General features: G+C 42.4%; 1 protein-coding gene across 1 annotated transcript in view; it reads left to right on the top strand.

Annotated features, from left to right (window-relative positions):
• The first annotated feature begins 13,018 nt into the window (after nucleotides 1–13,018).
• net1 (neuroepithelial cell transforming 1) overlaps nucleotides 13,019–27,987 on the top strand; it is an 81,891-nt gene continuing 66,922 nt past the window's right edge. Inside the window, exon 1 of the mRNA XM_003228815.4 lies at nucleotides 13,019–13,278. Coding sequence (XP_003228863.3) covers nucleotides 13,076–13,278 — 203 coding nt within the window. The 5' untranslated portion in view covers nucleotides 13,019–13,075. The remainder of the gene's footprint in view (nucleotides 13,279–27,987) is intronic.

Here is a 27,987-nt window from a genome sequence, read left to right as displayed (position 1 = left end):
ATATACGCTTTGGCATGAAAGCAAAGTTAAACTCACTAAACCAGTCAAAACTGCTTTGAACCAGACGATTCTCAGTTACTGCTTCGAACTGTAGATCCCTCCATCCTCATTACCCTTTTGAGGAGAAATGAAATATGAGACAGGACTTTCGTTGCCAAAATTCCTCATTCCAGCCAATGAGGTTTCTGTAGTATCTTTAAAAAAGTTATGGCAGCATATGGGGTTCAGAGGGTGAGATAACAGAATGGACAGGGGAGGATGTCCCACCTATGATAGGAATATCTGCTACATTGACCACATCCCTAACCAAGTCATCTTATGCTGAAACCACAGAAATGAGAAGAAGGTCCACAGCTTGATAGTGAATCTAATATATAGCAGAAGTGTAGTAAAGTCAATGGTCAGCCTGATTGGTTATTCTGGGAGTCCAAAAATTAGATTTGTGTGGTCATCTTAGTACTGAATCAAAGTAAAAAGGGAATATAATAACCTGTGGTTACAGTTATTAGTAATTAGTATTGTTGTTATTATTGTTGATTGATTTGTTTTATTGCATTGTTTGTTTTTATATTATTATGTCCGGGCATGGCCCCATGTAAGCCGCCCCGAGTCCCTTCAGGGAGATGGGGCGGGGTATAAGAATAAAGTTATTATTATTATTATTATTATTTTATGACACAGCAAACAAGATAGATATGCTGGATTTCATATCACAAAATCACAAGTCGAACACTTCCCAAGTGTCTAGGACTGTGTGATGTATTTTCGGATGATGCGCGTAGATCCCAGCAGGGTGGCCGTTTGCAGCTGGCAGATCGTAATTTTGTCAATGTCTATTGTTTCCAAATGCTGGCTGAGATCTTTTGGCATGGCACCCAGTGTGCCCATCATCACCGGGACCACCTGCACTGGTTTCTGCCAGAGTCTTTGAAGTTCAATCTTGAGGTCCTGATAGCGGCTGAGTTTTTCCTGTTGTTTTTCGTCAATGCGACTGTCACCTGGGATAGCGACATCAATGATCCAAACCTTTTTCTATATAATAATTATTACTATATTTTATTATAATTATTATTTTTTAATAATATAGAATAATATATCTATATATATAAAAGAGTGATGACATCACGGCAATTCACAAAACAACAAAAGTACAGGCCCCCCAACCTCAAAATTTGACAACACAACCCATCATCCATGCCTCAAGGTTGATACAACAAAAAGAAAAGAAAAATAAAGTCCTAATTAGAGGGAGAGCAATAATTGTTTTTTATCCAATTGCTGCCAGTTTAGAGGGCTAATCTCTTCCCACTTGGTCGCCTAGCAACCAGCCTGTCAGCAAAGGGACAGCCAGGGTTCAGTTAGGGGACAGGAAGATTTAGGCCTCACTTAGGCTTCTTCCACAGATTATCTAATTTGCACTGGATTATATGGCAGTGTAGACTCAAGGCCCTTCCACACAGCTATATTACCCATTTAGAATCTTATATTATCTGCTTTGCACTGGATTATCCTGACTCCACACTGCCATGTAATCCACTTCAGTGTGCATTTTATACAGCTGTGAAGAAGGAGCCTCATCTAATCCACTTTTAAACAGATAATATAAGATTATCAATATACAGTAGACTCTCACTTATCCAACATAAACAGGCCGGCAGGATAAGTGAATATGTTGGATAAAAAGAAGGGATTCAGGAAAAGCCGATTAAACAAATTAAGCACCAAAACATCATATTATACAACAAATTTGACAGAAAAAGTAGTTCCATGCGCAGTAATGCTATGTAGTAATTACAGTAGAGTCTCACTTATCCAACACTCGCTTATCCAACGATCTGGATTATCCAACGCATTTTTGTAGTCAATGCTTTCATTGATATTTTGGTGCTAAATTCATAAATACAGCAATTACTACATAGCATTACTGTGTATTGAACTACTTTTTCTGCCAAATTTGTTGTCTAACATGATGTTTTGTGCTTAATTTGTAAAATCATAACTTAATTTGATGTTTAATAGGGTTATCCTTAATCCCTCCTTATTATCCAACGTTCTGCCGGCCCGTTTATGTTGGATAAGTGAGACTCTACTGTACTGTATTTACAAATTTACCACTAAAATATCACAATGAATTTAAAACACTGACGACAAAAACATTGATTATGAAAAGGCAGACTGCGTTGGATAATCCAGAACATTGTATAAGCGAATCTTGGATAAGTGAGATTCTACTTTAATATGAAATAATTACTGGGATAGAATAATGCAGAACAATATAATCTCTAAAACCAGGACAGTAAATAAACAGGGGAATTCCACAAAGGAAACAATCAGGGCCAGCTAACACCTCCCAACAAAGGATTCCCATCATGAAAGTCTTGAAAATCCTCTGTTTTCTCAGGGCCACAGACAGTAGAAGCACATAAAATATCGCAAACAACGCCACTCTGAAAACAAGGGAATTCCAGACAAGAAACAATCAGGGCCAGCTAACACCTCCCAACAAAAAATTCACTCAGGGAGGAAACAGCCAGGTTTTAAAGCTGCAAGGCCATTACTGTCACGACCCAGGCAGCAGAGCACCAATAACCATACACAGAAGCCAGAATCTATCTAATATCTTTATTAAGGAAATATATAAAGTTAATAAAAGCAAGCGTATGAATTAGTCCAGGAGTAGACCTTTCAGGAAAGGTCAAAATTAGTCCAAAGAAACAATGTCCAATATGAAATATTAAGGTCCAAAGTTGTAATCCAATAACCGAAACACTCACTTGCCAAGCAAGTGAGGGGAGATGACAAGGTCCTTTAGTCCATGAACTTGAGCAAGGCTAGGAAATAACTTGATTCTTGGAACACAAGGCTTGATTCAAGGCAACAAGGAAACGAGGAGCAAGAATAGGATCCGTGGAATTACTTGGCGAGGTCCGGAAAACAAGGCAAGATCCGGAGAGTAAAACAAGGCTGGAAACGAAGGCTTGAAATCGGGAACAAGGCTTGAAACAGGAACGAGGCTTGGAAACGGAGTAGCTGTCCACACACGCTACTCCGGTAGCTGACGAATTGACTCCGCAAGATCCCTTTGTGGGTAAAACACCTAAATAGGGTCCCGTTTTCCCGCCAAAGAGCAGTTCTCTGGAGAACCAGAAACGAAAGCTATTCTCTGAGTCCAGATGTGTGACTCCTTAAAGTTTCCCATGGAAAGCAGACTTAATCAGCTGAATGCTTAGCAGCTATCCTCGCACTCCTGCGAGAGGCCGCTTGAACTCCCCTCTGTTGTTTACAAAACTCATGGCGAGAAAACGTAGGAGATTTAGGTTCAGGGCTTGTTTGACAGACTTCTGGAAGACAAATCTCTTGCAGGTGCAAGGTTTCCAAATCTGGCTGGGAAAGTTCCAATTTCTGGTGAAAAACCCAAGTTTTCCTCTTCATCTAGCACCACAGTGCCAGGAACGGGACTACATGGCCCATGACTCATCACACTATCCCCCTCCTCAAGCCCCCTCTCAAACTGGGACTCTCTCCCCGAGGCGCGAGGCCGCGGCTTGGCGGGATAGGTCTGATGGAAGCGGCGGGTTAAATCGGGAGCGTGGACTGTGGAAGCGTCTTCCCAAGAGCGTTCCTCGGGGCCAAAACCCACCCAGTCAATGAGATATTGTAGGCGGCGGCGGTGAAAGCGAGAATCCAAAATGTCCTGAACCTCGAACTCCTCCTCCCCATCTACCAAAACAGGAGTGGGGGCCGGCCGGTCTGCATCAGGGCGCACACCATCCGCCGGAAGGAGCAGGGAGCGATGAAACACTGGATGAATGCGCATAGAGCGCGGAAGTTGGAGTTTGAAAGTCACGGGGTTAAGTTGCGCCACCACTGGATAGGGGCCAATGAAACGGGCATCTAACTTCCGGCAAGGGCGATGGGAGGGCAAAAAACGAGTGGACAGAAGAACCCGGTCTCCTACCTTGATTTCGGGGCCCGGCTGGCGATGTTTGTCAGCGTGGCGTTTATAGTTCTCCTTGGCTTGGTCCAGTTGCTGGAGCAAAAGTTGTTGCACCGCTGTGAGTTCCTGCAGCCAGTCCTCTGCTGCGGGAACTTCTGAGGTTTCAATGACTGGGGGGAAGAAACGTGGATGGAAGCCGTAGTTTGCAAAGAACGGGGTTTCTTTAGTTGAAGCCTGGACCCCATTGTTGTAGGCAAACTCTGACAGCGGTAACAGGGAAGCCCAATTGTCTTGTTGGTAGTTCACATAACAGCGAAGGTATTGTTCCAAAGTGGCATTGGTGCGCTCAGTTTGCCCATCCGTTTGGGGATGATGAGCCGAAGATAAACGAGAGTCTATGCCCAATAGTTTTTGTAGTGCTTTCCAGAAACGAGAGGTGAATTGGGACCCACGGTCTGTGACCAAACTCTTGGGCAATCCATGCAATCTGAAAACATGTTGGAGGAATAGATCTGCAGTCTCTTTGGCCGTGGGAAGGCCATCACAGGGAATGAAATGGGCTAACTTGGTAAAAAGGTCCACCACCACTAGGATCGTGGTGAATCCACAGGAAGGTGGTAGATCGGTGATAAAATCCGCAGAAATTATTTCCCATGGGCGAGATGGGGTAGGGAGGGGATGTAGAAGCCCTGAGGGCTTTTCCCTTCTTGTCTTGGAGCGCTGGCATACTGGGCAGGTGTTGACATATTTTTCCACATCCTTGCGGATCTTGGGCCACCAGAAATCTCTTAGGATCAAATGCATGGTTTTGAATAGTCCGAAATGCCCTGCTGGCTTGCAGTCATGACACAGACGAAGTGCTTTTTCCCTGCCCGGCCCTGGGGGGATGTAAACATGATTTCTATAGCAAAGTAGCCCATCCTTAAGCGAAAAGGGAAAATGTAGCCCTTGGCGAAGTTGATCCTGTGCCCAGGCATCTGCTTGCTGACTAGCCCTGATTTCCTGAGCACAAAGGGGCCCTGGGGTAGAGGGAGTTGATTCAATGGGAGTGGATTTGGTGTTTCCCACCGTGAGCGTGGCAAAGTTCTCGGGTTGTAGCAGCTGGGACTCAAAGGTCTCCTTGCGCCCTGCAGCGTATTCTGGTTTCCGCGACAGAGCATCTGCTTGCTTGGTCTGGGCTGGGGTTACATAATGAATTTGGAAGTTAAAACGTTCAAAGAATAAAGCCCAGCGTTGTTGCCTCTGATTAAGCTTGCGGGCAGTTCTTAGATGCTCCAGATTCCGATGATCAGTATGGACTTCAATGGGAAATTTGGCCCCTTCTAACCAATGCCTCCAGGTTTCAAAGGCTGCCTTTATGGCCAATAGTTCCTTTTCCCAAATGGTGTAATTTCTCTCTGGTGTGGTCAATTGACGGGAATAAAAGGCACAAGGATGAAGATGATCTCCCACTGGTTGTAGGAGTACAGCCCCAATTGCCACATCGGAGGCGTCCGCCTGCACGACAAATGGGGTTTCAGGATCTGGGTGCTGAAGGATTGGCTGAGACGTGAATAATTTCTTTAGTTGCTGGAACCCTTTCTCTGCTTGATCTGTCCAGCGGAAGGGCTGTTTCCCACGGATGCAGCTGGTGATTGGGTCAGACCAGCGGGCAAAATCTGGAATGAACTTGCGGTAGTAGTTCGCGAACCCCAAGAATCGTTGCACCTCTTTTTTGTTGGTTGGCGCCCGCCATTCCAATACTGCTGAAACCTTTGCCGGGTCCATGGAGAGCCCTAGTGGCGAGACGCGGTACCCCAGGAAATCTACCTCTTGTAGATCAAAAGCGCATTTTTCCAGCTTGGCATAAAGTCCATGATCCCGCAATCGTTGTAATACCATTCTGACGTGGTTCTCATGTTCTGATTGTGATCTAGAAAACACCAAAAAATCGTCCAGGTAGATGATCAAGAACCGATCTAGATAATCCTGAAAGATGTCATTGACAAAATGCTGGAACGTTGCGGGAGCTCCACATAATCCATAATTCATAACTCGGGACTCGAATAATCCGAATTTAGTCTGGAAGGCGGTCTTCCACTCGTCCCCTTCTCTGATGCGAACTAGATTATAAGCCCCCCGAAGATCCAGCTTGGTGTAGACCTTGGCTCCTCGAAGTCGGTCTAGTAGGTCCGAGATTAAGGGCAGGGGATAGCTGTTCCGCTTAGTGATATTGTTCAATGCTCTATAGTCCACCACCAAGCGTAAGTCCCCTGACTTCTTTTTCACAAACATCACTGGGGAGGCGGCTGGGGATTGAGAGGGTCTGATGAATCCCTTGCGAAGGTTTGTCTCTATAAACTCCCTGAGAGCTTCTTGCTCCGGTTCAGTCAGGGAGTAGAGATGTCCTCGCGGGATCGGGGCCCCCTCCACCAAGTCAATGGCACAGTCATAAGGTCTATGTGGGGGTAATCTCTCGGCTTCCTTTTCATTGAATACATCCCAATACTCTGAGTACTTCTTGGGCAAGGTGATAATGGGTTCAGTGTCTGTGGCATGGCAGACCTTGGCTACAAGGCAATGGTTTTGGCAATATTTTGAAGCAAACTGCAGTTCTCTGTTGGACCAGGAGATGCTTGGGTCGTGAAGTGTCAGCCATGGAATTCCCAAAATCACAGGGAAATGGGGAACCTCGGTAACAAAGAAGGAAATCTCTTCCATATGTTCCCTTATCCACATTCTGGTGGGTTCCGACCACTGGCTTACGGGACCCGTCTTGAGGGGGCGGCCATCGATGGCTTGCACCACACGGGCATTCTTGAAGTCATGATATTGTAATCCCAGAGAGTCGGCATACTCTCTATCAATGAAATTGTTGGTGGCTCCGGAGTCTATCATGGCATGGACCATGACGGGTCCTTTTTTTGCTGACCACAAGGTGACCACTAGAAGAAACAGGACCCCGGTTGGCGGCTCTTGAGTGGGTTTTTTGACCGGGTTGGCGAGCCTCTCTACGCCCGGTCGCTGGCTTCCCCCGCCGGCTGTGCGCCAGCCGCCTCAGACGTCTTCGTCTCCGTGGAGGACGCCGCCGCCAGACGGGCGGCGGGCTTCCCTTTGGCTGGGCACTCTCTGGCGAAGTGGCCCCCGTTTCCGCAGTACCAACAGAGATTTAGGCGTTGGCGGCGGGCCTTCTCGGCGGCATCTAATCTGGGACGCACATTGCCCAACTGCATCGGCACCTCCTCGCTCCCTCTGGGGTATGGGGCTGGTGGCGGGGGTCTCCATACTGGACGCGGCTGGACGCCGGTGGGAGCGGGAGGTTTCACCCCAGCTCTACCGCTCTGGCCTCGGACCCATTGTTTTCTGTTGGCAAGCATGACTTCAGCTCGTAAACATTGATCAATGAGTGCTTCAAGAGAGTGGGGAGGATCCACCTTGGAGATTTCTTCCAGCATCTCAATGTTGAGACCCTCCCGAAATTGTCCTCTGAGGGCTACATCGTTCCAGCCGGTGTTGTGGGCCAGCACTCGGAACTCGGCTATGTACTGAGACATGGGTCTGTCTCCTTGAAAGAGGCGGCGGAGTTTGTGACCGGCTGCCTCCAAATTGTCCTCAATTCCCCAGGTCTCCTTAAGGTGGTCCAAGAAATGTTGCGCTGACCTTAGATGTGGGGAGACTTGGTCGAACAGTGCCGTCGCCCAGTTGGCCGCTGGCCCGTCCAAGAGACTGTATATCCACGCCACCTTGATGTCTTCTTGGGGAAACTCGGCAGCACGGGCCTCTAGATAAGCCTGGCATTGGCGACGGAAAACATGAACCTTAGAAGCTTCTCCAGAAAACTTGGTTGGCAACGCCATGGCCGGGAGACGGATTCCGCGCTCCTTCAAGCCCCTTATTTCCCCATCCTGCGCATTGAGCTTGTCACGGATGCGGTCCACTTCGTCCTTGTCGATGGTGTAGCTGAGTGGCTGGCCACCCGGCACGGTTCCGGTAGACATACTGGCCTAGGTTAATTGGGGCTTAGGGTGGCGGAGTCAAACTGTCACGACCCAGGCAGCAGAGCACCAATAACCATACACAGAAGCCAGAATCTATCTAATATCTTTATTAAGGAAATATATAAAGTTAATAAAAGCAAGCGTATGAATTAGTCCAGGAGTAGACCTTTCAGGAAAGGTCAAAATTAGTCCAAAGAAACAATGTCCAATATGAAATATTAAGGTCCAAAGTTGTAATCCAATAACCGAAACACTCACTTGCCAAGCAAGTGAGGGGAGATGACAAGGTCCTTTAGTCCATGAACTTGAGCAAGGCTAGGAAATAACTTGATTCTTGGAACACAAGGCTTGATTCAAGGCAACAAGGAAACGAGGAGCAAGAATAGGATCCGTGGAATTACTTGGCGAGGTCCGGAAAACAAGGCAAGATCCGGAGAGTAAAACAAGGCTGGAAACGAAGGCTTGAAATCGGGAACAAGGCTTGAAACAGGAACGAGGCTTGGAAACGGAGTAGCTGTCCACACACGCTACTCCGGTAGCTGACGAATTGACTCCGCAAGATCCCTTTGTGGGTAAAACACCTAAATAGGGTCCCGTTTTCCCGCCAAAGAGCAGTTCTCTGGAGAACCAGAAACGAAAGCTATTCTCTGAGTCCAGATGTGTGACTCCTTAAAGTTTCCCATGGAAAGCAGACTTAATCAGCTGAATGCTTAGCAGCTATCCTCGCACTCCTGCGAGAGGCCGCTTGAACTCCCCTCTGTTGTTTACAAAACTCATGGCGAGAAAACGTAGGAGATTTAGGTTCAGGGCTTGTTTGACAGACTTCTGGAAGACAAATCTCTTGCAGGTGCAAGGTTTCCAAATCTGGCTGGGAAAGTTCCAATTCTGACTGAAACGGTGAAAAACCCAAGTTTTCCTCTTCATCTAGCACCACAGTGCCAGGAACGGGACTACATGGCCCATGACTCATCACAATTACATCCTAATCATTTTGCCTAATTGCAGCATTCATACTTGCCTCCAACAGACAAAAAAAAACCAATCAGAAATATTGTATATTCACAACCTTTAGGAAACAATATCCCCTGATGGCGCAGCGTGTTAAAGTGCTGAGCTGCTGAACTTCTGGACCGAAAAGCCGCAGGTTTGAATTGGGGGAGCGGAGAGAACCCCCACTGTTAGCCCCAGCTTCTGCCAACCCAGAAGTTCAAAAACATGCAAATGTGAGTGCATCAATAGGTACTGCTCCGGCGGGAGGGTAACGCCCCTCCATGCAGTCATCCCACATGACCTTGGAGGAGTCTATGGACAACGCCGGCTCTTCGGCTTAGAAATGGAGATGAGCACCAACCGCCAGAGTCAGACATGACTGGGCTTAATGTCAGGGAAACCTTTACCCTTGACCTTAACTACCACCAATTCCTCAATACTTTATCTCCCATACTGTTGTCGACCGCGTTTCGGGGGATCGGGCCCTTAAGGAGAGACCCGACCCGGTCCTGAGGGAACGGACCTTGGCGGAGCCAATAGGAAAATATGAGCCGCAATACAACCTGAAGCCGAAATGAAGAAGGTCCGCCAAAGTTGAAGGAAAATCCGCCAAGGAGTCTTTATTGAGCGATTCAGCTGAAAAGGACTCTAGTAGTGATCATTCAGTCTACTAGGGTACCATATAATCAAAATACAGCCATATTTATACAAAATTTCAGTCTGACAGCCCTTTGAATTTCCCGCCCCACTCCCCCGCCCATCTGATCGCTGGTAGGCTAGAAGGTTGAACGAGGCGGGCTTTCGTTTCCCGCCTTGCTCTGTTGGCCCAATAGGGAGGCTGCTTTTTGTCCCCACTCGAGCCAATCAGGGAGGAGAAGGCGGGAGTTACTGAAACAATGAAGTGACTGAGCAGGAAAGATGGGATTAATTCCTGCCCGGCCGATTTCTAAAGGGATTAATGACAGCAATCAAGGGTTCCTGTCACGTATACAGATTTCAGATATGCCTTGGGGTGGTGATGGGCCATAATTGACAAACTCTGCAGGGCGCCTTCCTGAGGTGTCCTGGATTTTCTTTTGGAGGAGATATGACAATGTTTGCCTTGGGGGCGAATCACCTTTAGGTCAATACTCCGAATTCGGCGACTCAAACCCTATATTGTCCATGCAATCTGAATTAGATTGGGTTAAGCGGTGGCAGATTATCCTTTTGTTTTTGGGAAGGGAAGCCTGGGTTATGGGAAATGAGATAAGTTCTGGGGTTCAGGTTGAGTTCAAAATATTCCCTATTTGATTTCATGACTTGACAATTGTATGAAATAAAATGAAAAATAAAATAAAGTTGGAATATAAACCCTGCTGGGAAAAATACATATTTTCCAGGGATCCCAAAGAGTACAAATACATATAGGCAGACAGATAGATTTCATGGAAATAAGGGAGAATCCATAAAAGTGAGTTACATTGCATAAAGGGGAATCATGAATGATATAAACAATTGAAAATATTTGATAAGAACGAAGTTCATAACATCTGGAGAACCCAGCATGGAAATTCATAAAAGTGGAGTTTTAGCAGCATGATTTTACAATTCATGAAGTTGTTATCTCTTGCCTCAGAGTGCAGGGATAATCCACAGTAAACTCCAGTAAAAAGTCTCAATCACCTTCTACTATAAATATATGAAAGATAGAACATAAAGTCTTGATTTTTGAACTATCTTTTACAAAGTCCTGGGGGGGTGGGTGGTCACCTCGATCACAATACCACCAGACTTCGCCACAGCAACGCGTGGCCGGGCACAGCTAGTTTTAATATAAAATAATAATATATTTTTATTATTATATTTTATTATAATTATTATTTTTAATAATATAGAATAATATATTTTTAATATAAAATAATAATATATTTTAATAATATAGAATTCTTTTTCTATATAATATTATTATTATTATTGTTATTATTATTATTAATAGGATTGCAGTATGGCATACATATCCATGCGCAGCACCCGGAGGCCTATTTGAAGGATCCCGTTTCTAATTTAAGGCAATGGCATAAGGCTATGCAGTCCCGGGATTCGTAGTTTGGTGAGCTAGTTGCATTCTTTGGCATAGAAAACTCAAGACCTTGTAAAATTACATAACTTCAGGGCAGTTAAAGTGGATTCATTCTGTAGCATAAATGCACACCAAGGTTTTCCTTTCCATCACGGGAAGCTCTGATGTTCTAACACTTTTGTTTTTAAAGAAGGGATTCTAAACATGCAGCAACTGTAATGCACATATTTTTGGACAAATTATAAAGTGTGCACTCTTTGTCTCTGCACATTACATTTGGCAGCAAAGTGAAAATATATGTTTATGTGGCTGGGGTGGCCATTTACACAGACAAGCTGCTGCCTCCACAAACAGCTATAGCTACCACTACTCAGGAGACACCAATGGACCTCCCTCCAGTGACATTGCAGGTTATAGCGAGTGCCATGAACATATCCAAGAACCCTGCCCATGTCCTCTACAAATACCATACTTCCTCCCACCCAAGTGAAGGCTATCATACAGGAACAATTTCCTCCTTGATTTTATGTTTTTCCTCCACCACAGACATCCCTGACACAAAAAACCCCACAGGCATCCCAGTGTTTCTGACTCTCTCCATTGGTATGGAATTTGCATGACCCCGCCCACTGCCTCTCCCTTAACCCTTTCCTATTATTTTCTATGGCACACAGCAAACAAAGAAATTGGTCAGCAACTAAACATACAAGAGAGGTTTGGGGAGAATTCACCATGATTTATACGAATTGTAGAGACTGGGATGTATAGTTCACCTGCAATTTAAGAGCACTCTGAACTCTACCAACAATGAGCCTGGAACTAACTTGACATACAGAACTCCCATGGCCAAGGAAAAATACTGGAGGTCTTTGGAGGGATTTATAGGTGTTGTAGTTCACCAACATCCAGAGCGCACTATAAACCCAAACAATGATGGATCTGGACCAAATTTGGCATGCATATCCGATACGCCCAAATTGAATATTGTTGGGTTCTGAGGAGAACTGCCCTGGACATTTTGGAGTTGTGGAGTATTGGGATTTATAGTTCACTGGAAATCAATGAACACTCTGAACTCCACCAAACCAGCCAACATCAGATCTGGACCAAACTTGGCACACAGACCCAACATGACCAATTGTGAATGCTGTCAGGGTTTGGAGGTGATTGCCCTGGGAATCTGGGAGTTGTAGTTGACCCTTACCCAGAGAGCATTGAACCCAACCAATGATGAATCTGGACCAAACTTACCTAACATCCCAAAATGAACAATGCCTTCTTATAATAACCTGGGCACCACCAGATCCTCAAGCTTGCATAATAATAATAATAACAACAACAATAATAAGCCTTTTAAGAGTCACAGGACTCAACTGAGGCCCCTTCTACACTGCTATATAAAATCAATTTTATCTACTTTGAATTGGATTATATGACAGTGTAGACCCATATAATCCAGCTCAAAACCGGTAATTTATTTATTTATTTATTTACAACATTTATACCCCGCCCTAATCACCCAAGGGGACTCAGGGCGGCTTACAAAAATTGGCAAAATTTAATGCCCAAAATGCAATCATAAAAACAAAACAATATAGAGAAATCCATTAATAACATTGTTAAAACACATTATAAAAACCTTAAAAACGTATATATAATTAATATTTATTTGCAACATTTATACCTCGCACTTCTCACTCGAGGGGACTCAGGGCGGCTTACAAAAATTGGCAAATGTGGATCATCTCCTTTGATTATCTGGATTATATGTCAGTGTAGAAAGGGCCTGGTTTCCCTCAAAGGCGCCTCAGTAAAAACCCAAACTCAAGGCCTTGATGTTAGGCCTCTAGTTCTCAGCGGTCTCCTAGCAACCGGTAAGCGACGCTGATTGGCTGCGGCCGCTCCCGCCGCCATATTTCAAACCAAAGCCCCGCCCCCTCCGCTGTTCTCTCCTCTCGGTCCGGCTTTGGCGGCTGCGCTCTGCGTCTCCTAGCAACAGGCAAGCGACGCCGATTGGCTGAGGCCGCTCCCGCCGCCATTTTCAAACCACTTTGTGGCCTCCGCCGCCATTTAACTCCTCTTCTCCCGGCCTGAGGAAGGAAGGAAGGGATGGCGAGTCTGGTCTCGCCCACCGGGATGGTGGAGGCGGAGGGGAAGCCTCCCGGGGCGGAGAAGCCCCCTCTGAGGCGGAGGTCCAGCCGCGCGGCTCTCAGGCGGAGCAGCAGCGCGGAGGAAAACGACAACAAGGCCGGGCGGGGCCTAGCGTCGCTGGCGGAGACCCCCTGCGGGGCCCAGCAGGCCTCAGGCCGGCGGTAAGAGGAGGCCTCGCGCTTCGGGCTGTGTTATTAAGGCGCTTTGACACCGCTTTCAATGTTGTGGCATCAGGCCTCTAGACAGAAAAAAATCGGGAGGGGTTAGAATCATAGAATCCTAGAGTTGGACGAGACCTAATGGGTCATCCAGTCTAACCCCCGCCTAGAAGTAGGAAATCGCATTCAAGGCACCCCTGACAGATGGCCATCCAGCCTTTGCATAAAAGCCTCCAAAACTCCGGGGCAGAGAGTTCCACTGCTGAACAGCTCCCACAGTTAGGAAGTTTTTTCTAATGTTCAGGTGGAATCTCCTTTCCTGTAGTTTGAAGCTATTGTTCCATGTCCTTGTCTCCAGGGCAGCAGAAAACAAGCTTGCTTTTTATTTATTTATTACAACATTTATATCCTGCCCTTCTCACCCGAGAGGGGACTCAGGGCAGCTTACAATAAACACACATATAAAAATTATAAAATACACTATAAATCAGATTAAAAATTATTAACTTACATCAACATTCATAAAAACATTCTGAAATACAAATGGGTGTGTTCAAGTTCAAAAGATTGGGTCTGTCAATTGAGTTCTGGCGTACATAATAATATATACTGCTGATTCTTATTCGAATGCCTGGCCCCACAACCAAATTTTAACCTTCCTACGGAAGGATAGGAGGGAGGGAACCTGCCTGACTTCACTGGGGAGGGCGTTCCATAGGCGGGGAGCCACTACTGAAAAGGCCCTGTCTCTCGTCCCCACCAGCCGCACCTGTGAGGCTGACGGGACCATGAGCAGGGCCTCATCTGATGATCTTAAGCTTCGAGATGGGTCGTAGTGGGAGACACGTTCTGACAGATAAGCTGGGCTTCCTTATGACTTCACTTCACATATAATAATAATAATTTTATTTTTATACCCCGCCCCATCTCCCCAAGGGGACTCGGGGCAGCTTACATGGGGCCAAGCCCAGGCAAAACAGACAATATAAAACACAACAATAACACAAAATCAATCAACAATAAAGCAAGTCATAAAACAAATAAAATCATATAAAACAAACATGCTTGATAAAATCCTGGGTTGGCTCCTAAAAAGAACTGGGCCATAAAAGTGCTAGTAGTAGCAGATACAGTCGGGGAGAGGATGATACAAAACCATTATCCCATTAAAGTGTTGGGGAAGGCATAAACATGGCTATCATGTCTTCTCTCAGCCATCTCTTCTGCAGGCTAACCATACCCAGTTCTTTAAGCTGCTCCTCATAGGGCTTGTTCTCCAGACCCTTGATCATTTTAGTCGCCCTTCTCTGGACACCTTCCAGCTTGTCAACATCTCTGTTCAACTGCGGTGCCCAGAATTGGACACAGTGTGATTCCAGGTATGGTCTGACCAACGCGTTTAATTTTTTCCCCCTGAGGTGACTTTTCAGGTCAGTGTCTCCTGATCAACAAGGGCCTGTGGAGACAATTGTCCTTTGTGGCTCACAAGAACTGGCTTAAAGAGGGAGCAATGATTCAGACCATCATTATGCACAGGTTCTTCCCAGGTAACAGTTTCTGAATCATTGCTCCCTCTTTAAGCCAGTTCTTGTCAGCCACAAAGCACAATTGTCTCCACAATTGGCAGAGGTTTCGTTCTGCTTTCTTCTGTTTTCGTCTTATTTCCTTTACATGATGACGGGTTTTATCAGCATGGTTTCCACTGCGAATTAGCAAGGAGTTTTCAGCCAAGCACAAGTTGTCTTGGTGGTACTCTGTTTTATTTATTTATTTTTTTGCTGTCTATTGAAGACTTCTATTGTATTTTTCCATTGCACAGATGGTTTAGCCACCGATGCACCAAGCTTCTTTTTCCTTTTAAATTTAAAATTTTTACACAACTAACATTAACTAACGATGTGCGGGGCTTGACGAATCCAAAGCCGGAGTTAAAATTGCTGGAAGAAACATTAACAACCTTAGGTATGCAGATGATACCACTCTGATGGCTGAAGGTAAGGAGGAGCTGAGGAGCCTTATCACCAAGGTGAAAGAAGAAAGTGCAAAAGCCAGGCTGCAGTTAAACATCAAGAAAACCAAGATCATGGCAGCCACACCTATTGATAACTGGCAAATAGAGGGAGAAAATGTGGAGGCAGTGACAGACTTTATATTTCTAGGCGCTAAAATGACTGCAGATGCAGACTGCAGCCAGGAAATCAGGAGACATTTACTTATTGGGAGGAGAGCAATGGCCAACCTCGACAAAATAGTGAAGAGCAGGGACATCACACTGGCAACGAAGGTCCGCATAGTGAAAGCAATGGTCTTCCCCATAGTAACCTATGGATGTGAGAGCTAGACTATAAGGAAGGCTGAGTGAAGGAAGAGAGAGGCTTTTCAACTTTGGTGCTGGAGGAAAATCCTGAGTGCCTTGGACTGCAAGAAGATCCAACCAGTCCATCCTCCAGGAAATAACTTCACTGGAGGGAAGGATATTAGAGGCAAAGTTGAAGTATTTTGGCCACATCATGAGAAGACAGGAAAGCCTGGAAAAGATCATGATGCTGGGGAAAATGGAAGGAAAAAGGAAGAGAAGCCGACCAAGGTCAAGATGGATGGACGGTATTCTTGAAGTGACTGGCATGAACTTGAAGGAACTGGAGGGGGGGGGGGCGACGACCGACAGGGAGCTCTGGTGTGGACTGGTCCATGAGGTTACAAAGAGTTGGACGCGACTATGTGAATGAAGAAGAAAGAACATTAACACAAAACCTACAATAAATCACTTAAACAAATACATAAAATCCCCGGAAAATCCTACATATGAAAACAGCAATTAAAACCTATCATCAAATTAAAACTAAGATCAAAAACTCACTGTATCATGTGGTTGTCTTCTTTTGGTTTTTGTACGCTGCTTTTAGTCCCACATGTGGGAGAAAAGTGGGAGAAAAGTAAATAAATTAATAATAATAATAATAATAATAATAATAATAATAATATGTTTAAAAACTGCATTTTCAAGAAACCCGTGCAGTTTCACTCAGAACTGACTGCAGAACTTTCTGAAGAACAACAGCACAGTTACAGGTTTTCCTCTGGCCATGGCTGTTTCATTTTACACAACTTTTTCAAAACGAGAAACAAGACAGCAGAGGAATGGATGGATTGGGTACCTGGAATTAATATAGAGGTATTGAATACTGGAGTTTTAGGGATTCGTTTTCTAGTCTTGATTGGCAGAAGCTTTTGTGTTCACTAGTCAACTTGGTCAGATGCAAGTGGACATATTTCCAAAAATGCTTACTAATGCTTGATAGTCTTCAAGGTAGTCTATAGCCTATTTCTTTTGATTGATTTGTATCAACTAGTGTTGATACAGATCAATTAAAATGTCAGCATTTTAAAAAATTGAATTGGGTTCTTTTATTTTATTTTAAAAGAAGGCAAAGTGAAAGAGCCAGTGTGGTATAGTGGTTTGAGAATTGGATTGTATTATGATTCAACATCAAGGTTCAAATCCCTGCTTAGCCATTAAACTCACTGGTTGGCCATGGGCAAGTTGCACCCCTCGGATTCAGAGGAAGGCAAATGTAACCCTCTGTGAACACATTTTGCCAGGAACCTCCCCGAAAGTTTCACCTTAGAGTTGCCATAAGTCAGAAATGCTTGGAAGGCTCATAACAACAGAGAGTTGACAGTAAATACTAAATGTGAATTCCTGATTATTCAAATATAATAGTCCATAGAGATGGGAGATAATCTTAGCAGCCCTTGTCTGCAAGTGGAGTACATGAAGGAGAAGTAATGTCTGTTTAAATATCTCCTCAGAAACTACACCCAGAGTGGCTTACTAAAGTTAGTTTCATGTGGAACTGTACTCCCTATGGTTTTCTTTCAGGCATGACATCACCTTTAAAACAGTCTGTGGTCCTGCTCTGCTGCAAGTAGAGCAGAATGAAGTGGCAGAAGTTTGAGCATATCTTGTTATTGCAGGTGGGGTTTTACATTTCTGGGCATTCCACTTTTATAGCATCCTAGCAAAAAATTCAAAACACATTTCTTTACTAAGTAGAAATAGTTTAACCCAGCTATTATCTGTGCTGCTAGTGTTTTACTTGTATGTTCATGTCCATCCATCTGTGTGTGAGGAGGAGAGGAGGTGTGTTTATTTTTCCACTTGGGGAGAATCCAGACGTTTTTGCACTCACAATCTGAAGTTGTACAATCCATTCTGCAGACTCAGGTCTTGATTATGTCATTCTGTTAGGTGGGTAGAACTTGGATTTCATTATTTTTCTAACTGTGCAAGATGTATTCCTACCAACCTTTTCATGTGTTATTCCTTAAAAGCAACTCTCATTTTCTTTATGTCATATTTTGTTGCAATACAAAAGACCAAGCAAAGGTGTGTTGTGTATAATCTAGGGTAGCTTGCTCTGTATTCTTCAGTCATCCCTCTCTTCATTCTGCTACGTCACCCAAATATCCAGATCATAGAATTCTTCATTTCTTGGTCCCATGGGTACACTGGTATTGGGAACAATATCAAAATATTTGTCATAGTGCTTACACCTAACACTCACCTTTTTTGGCTAAATTACCTTGCCAAAATTAGGTTGCACATTAGATTTGTGTATAATATAATTATAAAACTTTATTTATACCCCGCCACCATCTCCCCGCGGGGACTCGGGGCGGCTTACATGGGGCAGAGGCCCAAACAACATAGAACAAAACATAGGCAACATAATACAAATCACACTATAAAAAGACAAAGCAGTAATACAATATGTCAATTAAAACAAAAATACAGGTAAAAAATTGCATTTAAAACACATAAATGGTAAAATCATAATAAAAACGGGATAGATTATTAAAAACCCTCTGGTTTTAATTTAGGGTAATCTTAGTGCTGAGCCAAAGCAATAGGGGAAGCTGCTTCAGGAGTATCTGGAACTTCTATTTGAGAAATGTCATTTGTAATTTAATTGTCATAGCTCAATGCTATGCAATCTGGGGATTTGTAGTTTGATGAGGCATCAGCACTCTTTGGCAGAGGAGGCTAAAAACCTTGCAAATCTCTAGTTCCCATGACTCCATACATAAAGGTAGTTAAAGTGGACTCATTCTACAGCATAGATTCACCTCAAGGTTTTTTTCCCCCATTGCTGAAAGCTTTGGCGTTCCAACACAATTGTTTTTAAAGAATGAATTCTAAGCAGCAACTGTAATGGGCATATTACAAAGAATGCACCTTTTTGCTGCTGTACATTACATTCGCCAGCAAAATAGTTTTTTTGATTTCAGGGTTTTGAAAATTGAGGTGCACATCAGATTCGATGGCGCGTTAGACTCGAGTAAATACCGGGTAACTTCATCAAGAATCAGAATGTAAAGTAGAAGCAAAATCGGCATGACTCCATGGTTTTTAAAAATCCAATAGAACATCCATTCCGCAGAGGACACGTTTTCCTTTGCTCAGTTTCCTCCCAGGACAGTGAGAGAGATTGTAGAGAGAATGAAAATACACATACCTGACTGAGGGAGATGAATGTTGTGTAGGAGGGACCCAGACATGGAGAGGGAGAGGGAGAGAGAGTGTGGGGGGGGGGAGGGACCTAGACCCCTAAAGAAAGATAGCTGAATGGAGAATGAAAGCACACCTTGTTCTTTCTTTCCCCATTCCAGTTGCTTCAGGCAATCTTGTTTTGCCTGTCATCCCTTTCCAGTGTACATCACTCTGTCTTCTTAAACACTTTCAAACGGTGCTTCCTCTTTTCAGGGTTGGGCTTCTTGTCCAGTCACTTTCTCTTAGTTCCTCTCGCAACTCTTAGGTGCTTCTCAAGGGTGTAATTCATTCCTAACTATGTGGGGAGACTGTAGATATGAAACAGTGAGAAAACCGGTCTCAAAAAGCTGCCTGACATTGAGTCAGATTACTACTCTGTGTAGTAGAATATTATCTACGCTAGGTGCTCCAAGTGTGGTTGGACTGTGACTACCACGATCTCTTGACATCTGGACAGCCATAGCCTATGCCAGGGGTCCCCAAACTAAGGCCTGGGGGCCGGATGCGGCCCTCCAAGGTCATTTACCTGGCCCCCGCCCTCAGTTTTATAATATAATATTTTATATCAGTTTTAATAATATAATACATTTAATACTGATAAAAATATTATAATGTTATACAATATAATACTACTACTACTAATAATAATAATACCATATAATAATATTAATTATATGTTATATATTACATATAGTATTACAGTATAGTGGTATAGTTCAGTATCGTAATATATAATGCTAATATTGTGTTATGCTAATAATATAATATATTGTATGTACATACACCTGCTCTGAGTCCCCTTTGGGGTGAGAAGGGTGGGATATAAATGTAGTGAATAAATGTAGTAAATAAATAAATAATTAATTTTAGACTTAGGCTCGCCCAAAGTCTGAAATGACTTGAAGGCACACAACAATAACAATCTTAATTCACTTGACTATCACATTGACCAGTAGCAGGCCCACACTTTTCATTGAAATCCTGATAGGTTTATGTTGGTTAAAATTGTTTTCATTTTTAAATATTGTATTGTTCTTTCAGGGGCCCCTGGTGGCACAGTGTGTTAAAGCGCTGAGCTGCTGAACTTGCAGACCGAAAGGTCCCAAGTTCAAATCCCGGGAGCGGAATGAGCACCCGCTGTTATCCCCAGCTCCTGCCAACCTAGCAGTTCGAAAACATGCATGTGAGTAGATGAATAGGTACCGCTCCAGCGGGAAGGTAACGGTGCTCCATGCAGCCATGCCGGCCACATAACCTTGGAGGTGTCTGCGGACAATGCCGGCTCTTTGGCTTAAAAATGGAGATGAGCACCAACCCCCAGAGTTGGGCATGACTGGACTTAACGTCAGGGGGAAACCTTTACCTTTACCTTTACCTTATTGTTCTTTCATTGTTGTTGTTGTTTGGCACTGCAAATAAGACATATGCAGTGTGCATAGGAATTTGTTCAATTTTTTTTTTCAAATGATAATTCGGCCCCTCGACAGTCTGAACGATTGTGGACCGGCCCTCTGCTTTAAAAATTTGAGGACTCCTGGCCTATGCTGACTGAAAATGACTCATTAGGGTTTCTGGTTAACTAATTATCACATATATCTGTGTGTATACACATGCACACTCACAATTACTTCTTTGTAGATGACATTTATATATAACCGACTTTTGCTATCAACTGGTGTTTGGTTCAACTGCTATTGAAAAGCCCAGCAACATTATAAAACATACTGTTGTTATTAATACTAGCTTTAGTTTACTTTCCAGAAAAGGTAGTTTGAAAGAACACTGTGTTAGTTTTTATGAGTGCCAATACTTGCGTCTGCTTATGGTGAGCTTTAAAATAGAAAACACTAAAGCCAATCATCCATTTTATAGCAAAATCATTAACAAAGTAGAAGAAACTTACAAAAATGTATTTTCTGTCAGTTTCATTTATATTCATTCTATCCTTTTTATAAAAGGCAAAATGTTTAAAGAAGTTGTCGAAGGCTTTTATGGCCTGAATCACTGGGTTGCTGTGAGTTTTCTGAACTGTATGGCCATGTTCCATAAGCATTTTCTCCTGGCGTTTTGCCTGCATCTATGGCAGGCATCCTCAGGGTTACAACCTCTGAGGATGTCTGCCATAGATGCAGGTGAAACGTCAGGAGAAAATGCTAATAGAACATGGCTATACAGCCCCAGAAAACTCACAGCAACTCACTGTTTAAAGATGATTCTATGGGAAGAGTACAGAACATACAGATCATGCATAAGTTCCTTTCCAAATGGGAAAAAATTGTAGTTCTTTTTGGGTTCTTGATTTTCTAAGAAGAAAGGCAACAAAATACAATTGTCTTTGCATACAAGATTTTAAAACACACGTTTTCATTTTTCAACTTAGTCCAACTGACCCTTGTTCAAACTGCTTGACTTTTGTTACTATGTACACAGTCCAAGACATACATAGTGCAGCCTGCATCTTCTCAGGTTTTTTGGCACTCTAAATCGAAAGTGGATGAACCATGAGCTTAAAATGAAATTTGTTAATGAACTAGACGCTGCAAGAAAAAGGTTTTTGACAAGGTATTCTGGAAAATATTAGGAAATGTCTCCACAACTGCTTCCCCAAGTTTACTATGCAAACTGTATAATGACTTGGTAAATAGACCTCTAAATGTTCCAGATCCTGTTTAATCTGGGAAGCTAAGCAAGGTCAGCCCTGGTTAATACTCAGATGGGAGGTCATCCGCGAATACTAGGTGCTATAGGAGATATTCCAGAGGAAGGAACTGACAAAGTCACCTTTTGAGTCATCTTTGCCTCAGAATGAGTGTGGATTGTAATTTGGTTTTCATTCACTAGATGTCAGTAGAAGATGGCAGTACGGATTGAGTATTCCTTATCTCAGTGCTTGAATGTTTTGGAGTTCATTTTCCCCCTAATTTTGGAGTATCTGTATTTGCGTATGGGTACATGATATATCTTGGAGGTGGGGCCAAGTCTAAACATGAAATTCATTTCTGTTTCATATTCAACTTTTATATCTAACCTGAAGTAATTTTGTATATCACAAGTTTAACAATTTTGTACATGATATAAATTTTGTGTGCACTGATCAAATAAGAAAGGTCAACCCTAATTATCAGAGGGGAATCCATTAGATTAATTAGATGTTGCATCCTAAGGAGAAAGTGTGTTGAACAGGGATACACATGAGACAGATAGATTTAACAGCTTATACTTCCTTGTAAATCTGTGGGTGGTGGAAGAAAGCATTCTTTTCTGTTTAAAAGATGAATGGAACACCCCCTGGACCTTCTGTGACTGCCCACCCTTCTCTCAAAGAGCACAAGTTTTTTTGTAAGTCACCTTTGTCTCTTTTGGAGAGCCCAGCTCTGTGTCTTCATTCAGGAATGCAGGTAGTGCTGCATAGTGGGGTGGTATGGAGGCATCAGCTATTGCAAGGTTCAAGGTACAGTAAAGTCTCGCTTATCTAACTTAAACAGGCCAGCAGAATGTTGGATAAGTGAAAATGTTGGATAATAAGGAGGGGTTAAGAAGACACCTATTCAACATCAAATGATGTTATGATTTTGCAAATTAAGCACCAAAACATCATGTTTTACAACAAATCAACAGAAAAAGTAGTTCAATACAACATTATGTAGTAATTACTGTATTTACAAATTTAGCACTCAAACATTGCAATGTATTGAAAACATTGACTACAAAAACACTGACTACTGAAAGGCAGACTGCGTTGGATAATACAGAACGTTGGATAAGCAAAGGTTGGATAAGTGAGACTCTACTGTTTTGTTTTGAAGTGGTAGTCAAATTGCTTTTCCTTCCTCAATAGAAGCTACTGGGACCACCCTTGCCAGTGACTATCAATGAGAAAACACATCGGCAGCTGAATTTTGGGCATAGATTGTTTTTGCAGCATTTGATGTTGGGGGAAAGTATGTCTTAAAACGAAATGTGCAACAAAGTTCATTGTAGTTACCAAGTTCCTGTAACTGCAATGCAATGACATCAACACAAGGTGGCATACATGAAAATGTTCTGAAATTCTGATCTAGTTGTTCATGGTCCTTTTATGGAGCTGCTTCTGGACTAAACTATGGAACCATCATCACCTATAGTTCTGCATGGGAAGTCTATTAGTCTTTGATTGCTGGAAAAATATGACTGTGTAGAGGGTGTTCTGTGTTTGGGTGTGAAATATTTTTTCTTTCCTCACCACAGATGATTTCTCCATTCCCTCCTTAAATAAAAAGGTATGCTTTCTTCTCATCATGTCCAACCCCACCCTAAGAATTAAAGTTGCTTAACAAGTACACCAAAAGCATTCAGGAGGCTTCAGCCTAAATTACATTAAACATGTTTCCTTGCAGCAGCATTCCTGTATTAATTCCACTAAAAAATCTACAGCTCATTTTTCTTAGGCCTGTTTCTTTAAAAGTGTGAGTGGGACTTATTCTCACTTTTAGCACACGTAGTAAGTGCAGCCTAGGGCAATAGCAGCCCTATGGCTGTTTCCTGTGGACCTTAATCATTTGAGACACCTGCTCCACCTTTTTTCTAGCCAAGAACGTTGCAATAGGAGAAGACACAGTTTACCTAAACTGATTGTGCCCTCCCATGATGATTTATGTGAGACAGAAAAAAACCCTTTGTTTCTCAAACCCAAGTGGACTTTAACTAACTTCTGGTTTTGTGGCTTGTGTGACCCCCAGAGGGTCCCAGTTGCAAAATAGTGGTTCCCAAACCCACCCTAGTTGCCAATCCCTTTACAGAGGTTATTTACCTTATCATATGGTAGTTGTGATTTTTAAAATTTCTACCAAAAATGTTGTTGATATCTGTTGTTTCAGTAGCTTTTTACGCAATCTAGATGGTTACGCTGTGGTTTTCCTTAACTGGGTGACTCAATTAAAATTCTGTGGCATGAGAGGGAAGCATCCTTGTAGTCATATTTAAAGAAGTAGCCATGTTATTCAGGAAGGGAGGGGGATAAAACGACTGAAAATGTTTTATTGTATATCTTGCAAGTACTGAAGAGAGATACATGTCCTTTTTCTGTGTTGTGCTTTAATAGAAATTACCACTTTCCCCCTTTTCTTTCATTCTGCAAAATATTTATTTATTTATTTATTTGCGACATTTATATACCGCCATTCTCACCCCGAAGGGGACTCAGGGCGGTTTACAAGTATATATACATACAATATATTATATTATACAACTATATTGCAATATTATTAGTAATATAAAATTAGTAATATAAAATACTTCTGTAACGAAGTGTGAATTTTTTAGTTTACAGAGGTCATGTTTAATTGCGTTTTAAAAGTCATGTTTAACTGTGTTTTAAAAAGGTGAGTATTAGAGTTACCATGTTTCCCCGAAAATAAGACAGTGTCTTATAATATTTTTTACTCCCAAAGATGCGCTAGGTCCTATTTTCAGGGGATGTCTTATTTTTCCATGAAGAAGAATTCACATTTATTGTTGAACAAAATAATGAACATTTATTCTATACTGTACATTAGTTGTCATCACAAAGCAATATAACTAAACCATACAGACTGTGACTTCTGTCAAGAATTTCTTGTTACTACTATTATTTCCATATACAATTGGTATGTGCATTTACCAATCCTGCATGCTATGGTGTTTTGTTTGGTGGGCACCGGGCATGCTTCCAAACAAAAACTTTGCTAGGTCTTACTTTTGGGGGAGGCCTTATATTTAGCAATTCAGCAAAACCTCTACTAGGTCTTATTTTTTGGGGATGTCTTATTTTAGGGGAAACAGGGTACCAGTGCGTGGGGGATGGTAGCCAGCTCAGCATTCTGAGGCAGGTTGCCATAGAGAAAAGGAGGGAATGTTTTGAAGAGAGTTTTAGTCTGTGTTCTGTTGAAGCACAGGGAAGGCTGATCCTAAGTTAGGGGATCAGGGAGACTCAATTAGTCATTTTGAGTCAATTTAAAATAAGTTTGGTGACTTATTTTAAGTTAGTCTGTGCCCTAAGGAGGTGCAGTCAAGACTGATCCTCAGTGAAGGGATCAGGGTGGCTCAAATGTTTGATTTTGAGTCAGTTTAAAATATGTTTGGTGGCTTATTTTAAGGTAGTCGTTTCCAGATAAGGAACAGATAGTCTGTGATTGAAATTCACAGGGTGACTATAGGTTAAAGCAGTAAAGAAGGAAGTGATATTTTAAGGAATTTGAAACACCTCAATATAGCTTTGCAACGGTTAGTTCAAGTGCCTCTAAAAAAGTTACTGTAACCATTAAGCTTGTGCCTGAATAAGCGTGTTGTTATTTTTTTTTAACATCTCAGTCTCTGAAATCTATATTACCATCAAAAGCAAACAAGAAAGAAGAAAAATAAAATTTTAAAAGTCTCCTCTCTAAGTAGCCAGTGGCTATATCATGCCATAGTGGTGGCAAGAGTTGATAATCCCCTTAAAATCTGGAGGCCACCTTATAAACATCTTTACCTCTGGTGGCAGCTTTTAAATAAAACATCTTTGATGATTGGTGGCAGTGGATATAAAATATATAACAATAATATAAATATAATTAATTAATAGAGGCTCCTCCACATCTCCGCAATTGGTGTTAGTGGTGGGATTTTTAAAAAAGATTTCTCTCCCTTCCTGACATCTTTGCAATTTGGTGGCAGCGGTGGGATTTAAAAGATTTCCCCCCTGTCTAGAAGAACCTCAGCCGTTATTAAACCTCTTTGCAACTTCAGACAGTACTTTATGTAACAAATGTTACATAAATGTTACGGACCTAGGGCAGTCATGGCTTCTTTGAGGAAGTCTCTTCATCTGGAAGGTAGTCTTCTCCTTTTCCTACTGTCTTCTCATGATATGGCCAGAATAAAATTGACTTGTTTAGTTGTCTTGCCTTGCAGAGAGATCTCAAATCTGATATGACTCTGTCTCTGTCTCTCTGTCTATATGATATCCACATAACTTTTCTCCAGTGATATATCTGAAATGAGTTGATTTTCTTCCTATCAGACTTTTTAAAAATTATCAATTTTTCATAACTATACATAGAAATAGGGAATGCATATTGAAATAAGAGATTTTTTATTATCTGAAAAGGCAAAGAAGCACCATATTGGCATGAACGTTTCCTCTTGTTTCCGCTGGCGTATTGGACAAACAAAAATGCTATGTTTATATCTTTTGGTACAGTGAATCCAAAAATTAACTTCTGCCAAGCATCTTAAAAGAGCCGACCTTCGCTTCCTTTCCAGACAAGGCCATCCCTTGCAGAATGTATTCATTTCAGCTTGTTGCTTAGGCAGCTTCATGATTTAGCTGATTTCCTATTCCTACTAACATTTCCTTTCTTTTGGACTCTTCTGAAAAATATTTACAAATGTTACTTCTTCAGGTCAAAGCCTCCTCCAATTCATGCAGTGTTAAATATAACATCCAGTTTAATATTGTCTTAATCTCCTCTACATATAATACAAAACTCATGAGAATAAGAAAGACCAAGCATGTCTCTAAAATAGTAGTACAAGCACATTTTTTGGAATATGGGCATTTATACTATCATGTTTTCATCTGATAAGAGGCACCTGTGAGATTGAAAAACAATCACAGGTTTGCAAAGTCAAAAAAACCCTTTGTTCGAGAGCAAATGAGAAGGCTAGTTGGGTATAGATATACATCAATCTCTTTGAAATAAAGTAAAAAGGCTGTTGTAATGAAACTGGTGGGGCAAGACAATGTTTTCATTCCATCTTGAGTCCCCTCGGGTGAGAAAGGCTGGGTAAAAATGTTGTAAATAAATAAATAAATTGGTAGGGTTTTTATGGCATTGAGGCAAACATTGTTATCTTGTATTTCATATCAGGTTGCAGTCAAATGCATATTACTAACTCCATCCATTGGTTGAAATGAAGAACAGAAACTATTTCTCCAAATTAAGCATGGAAGGCTAGTATTTTCTAAACAAAACTGTAATCTAGAACAATCAGTAGATGAAGGGCAGACCTTATCCTTCTTTTTGCCTTTTCCAGCTTTTATCTTCAGGCTGCCAAATTAGGCCCATAATTCCGCACAAGCAGCTGCACTTGATGTTGTAATTGCATTGCTGGGGGAGTTGGATTTTCCATTGCTTCTTACATCACAAGATAACATTTGGCATTAATGATTTTTCATTGCCCCAATATGGTTGTTTGGGGAGGGAAAATTAAATTGTAGAATTGCTTGCCTATAGCTAAAGAAAGTACCTGCAGAGAAGCTATGGGCCAAAATGTGAGAGATTTGTGGGTGGGCAAGGAGGAAATGTGCCACTGGGCAGTTGGCCTCTTCCCTCCATCTCAAATAATAGGGTTGGTTTGAAATATAACTGTCAGTTCACCACATCTGTCCCTTGACCACAAATCTTTGTGCAGACACACAGCTTAGAGGGCTTAGAACAGGCTCTTTGTCCTTCGCAACATGCCAGCCACCGAGAGAGCGGGTGGAGACCTATTAAGGACCAGAAAGGCAGTTACCAAGTAAACAGAGATAGGACTTCTTTTATGACCTTTAATTCTACATAACCCTCAGTGGTTTCAAGTGAAAAATCCATGCTCATAACTTGACCACCCACAGTCCAGAAGCTTCTTAAAATATTGCCTACTTAGATGACACAGGCTTTGTTTCTAACAGACCCACCCCAATGGCATTCCCTGCTGTCTTTGTGAAAGTTGGCTTACTGATCTTCTTTTTAGAAACTACTATGGTTTTGTACTTCTCTTGCTTCTCCAGGATACCTAGTTTTTGTTGCTTACTTGGTCTTTTCTCATGTTCTCTGTTCAGATTTGAATTCTGTTATTCTTGGCGTTCATCCCTCTGTCCCAAGTTATGATAGTACCTGAACAAAGATGTTGCTTGCTGATTGGAATATTTGGAATACCTCTTGTTCTGCTCCACCTCCATGGTCCTAAAGTGTTTTTCATTGGCTCTCCCATTCTTGCCTATAATACAGGGGTAGGGATCATATGGCCCTCCCAGGCCCCATGGCAAACCTTGGCAGCGATGAGGACAGGTTGTAGCTGCAGTCCAACAGCATCAGGAAGAATCTGCGAGTCTCACTTTCTCTACAGCACATCCTTTTTTTCTTAAACCTTGACGCCCCTTCTTCTTAATCTACTTT

This window comes from Anolis carolinensis, chromosome 5 (assembly GCF_035594765.1).
Source record: "Anolis carolinensis isolate JA03-04 chromosome 5, rAnoCar3.1.pri, whole genome shotgun sequence".
NCBI lineage: Eukaryota > Metazoa > Chordata > Lepidosauria > Squamata > Dactyloidae > Anolis > Anolis carolinensis.
Note: the sequence above shows the minus strand (reverse complement) of the source record. Positions and strands in the feature narration are given on the sequence as shown.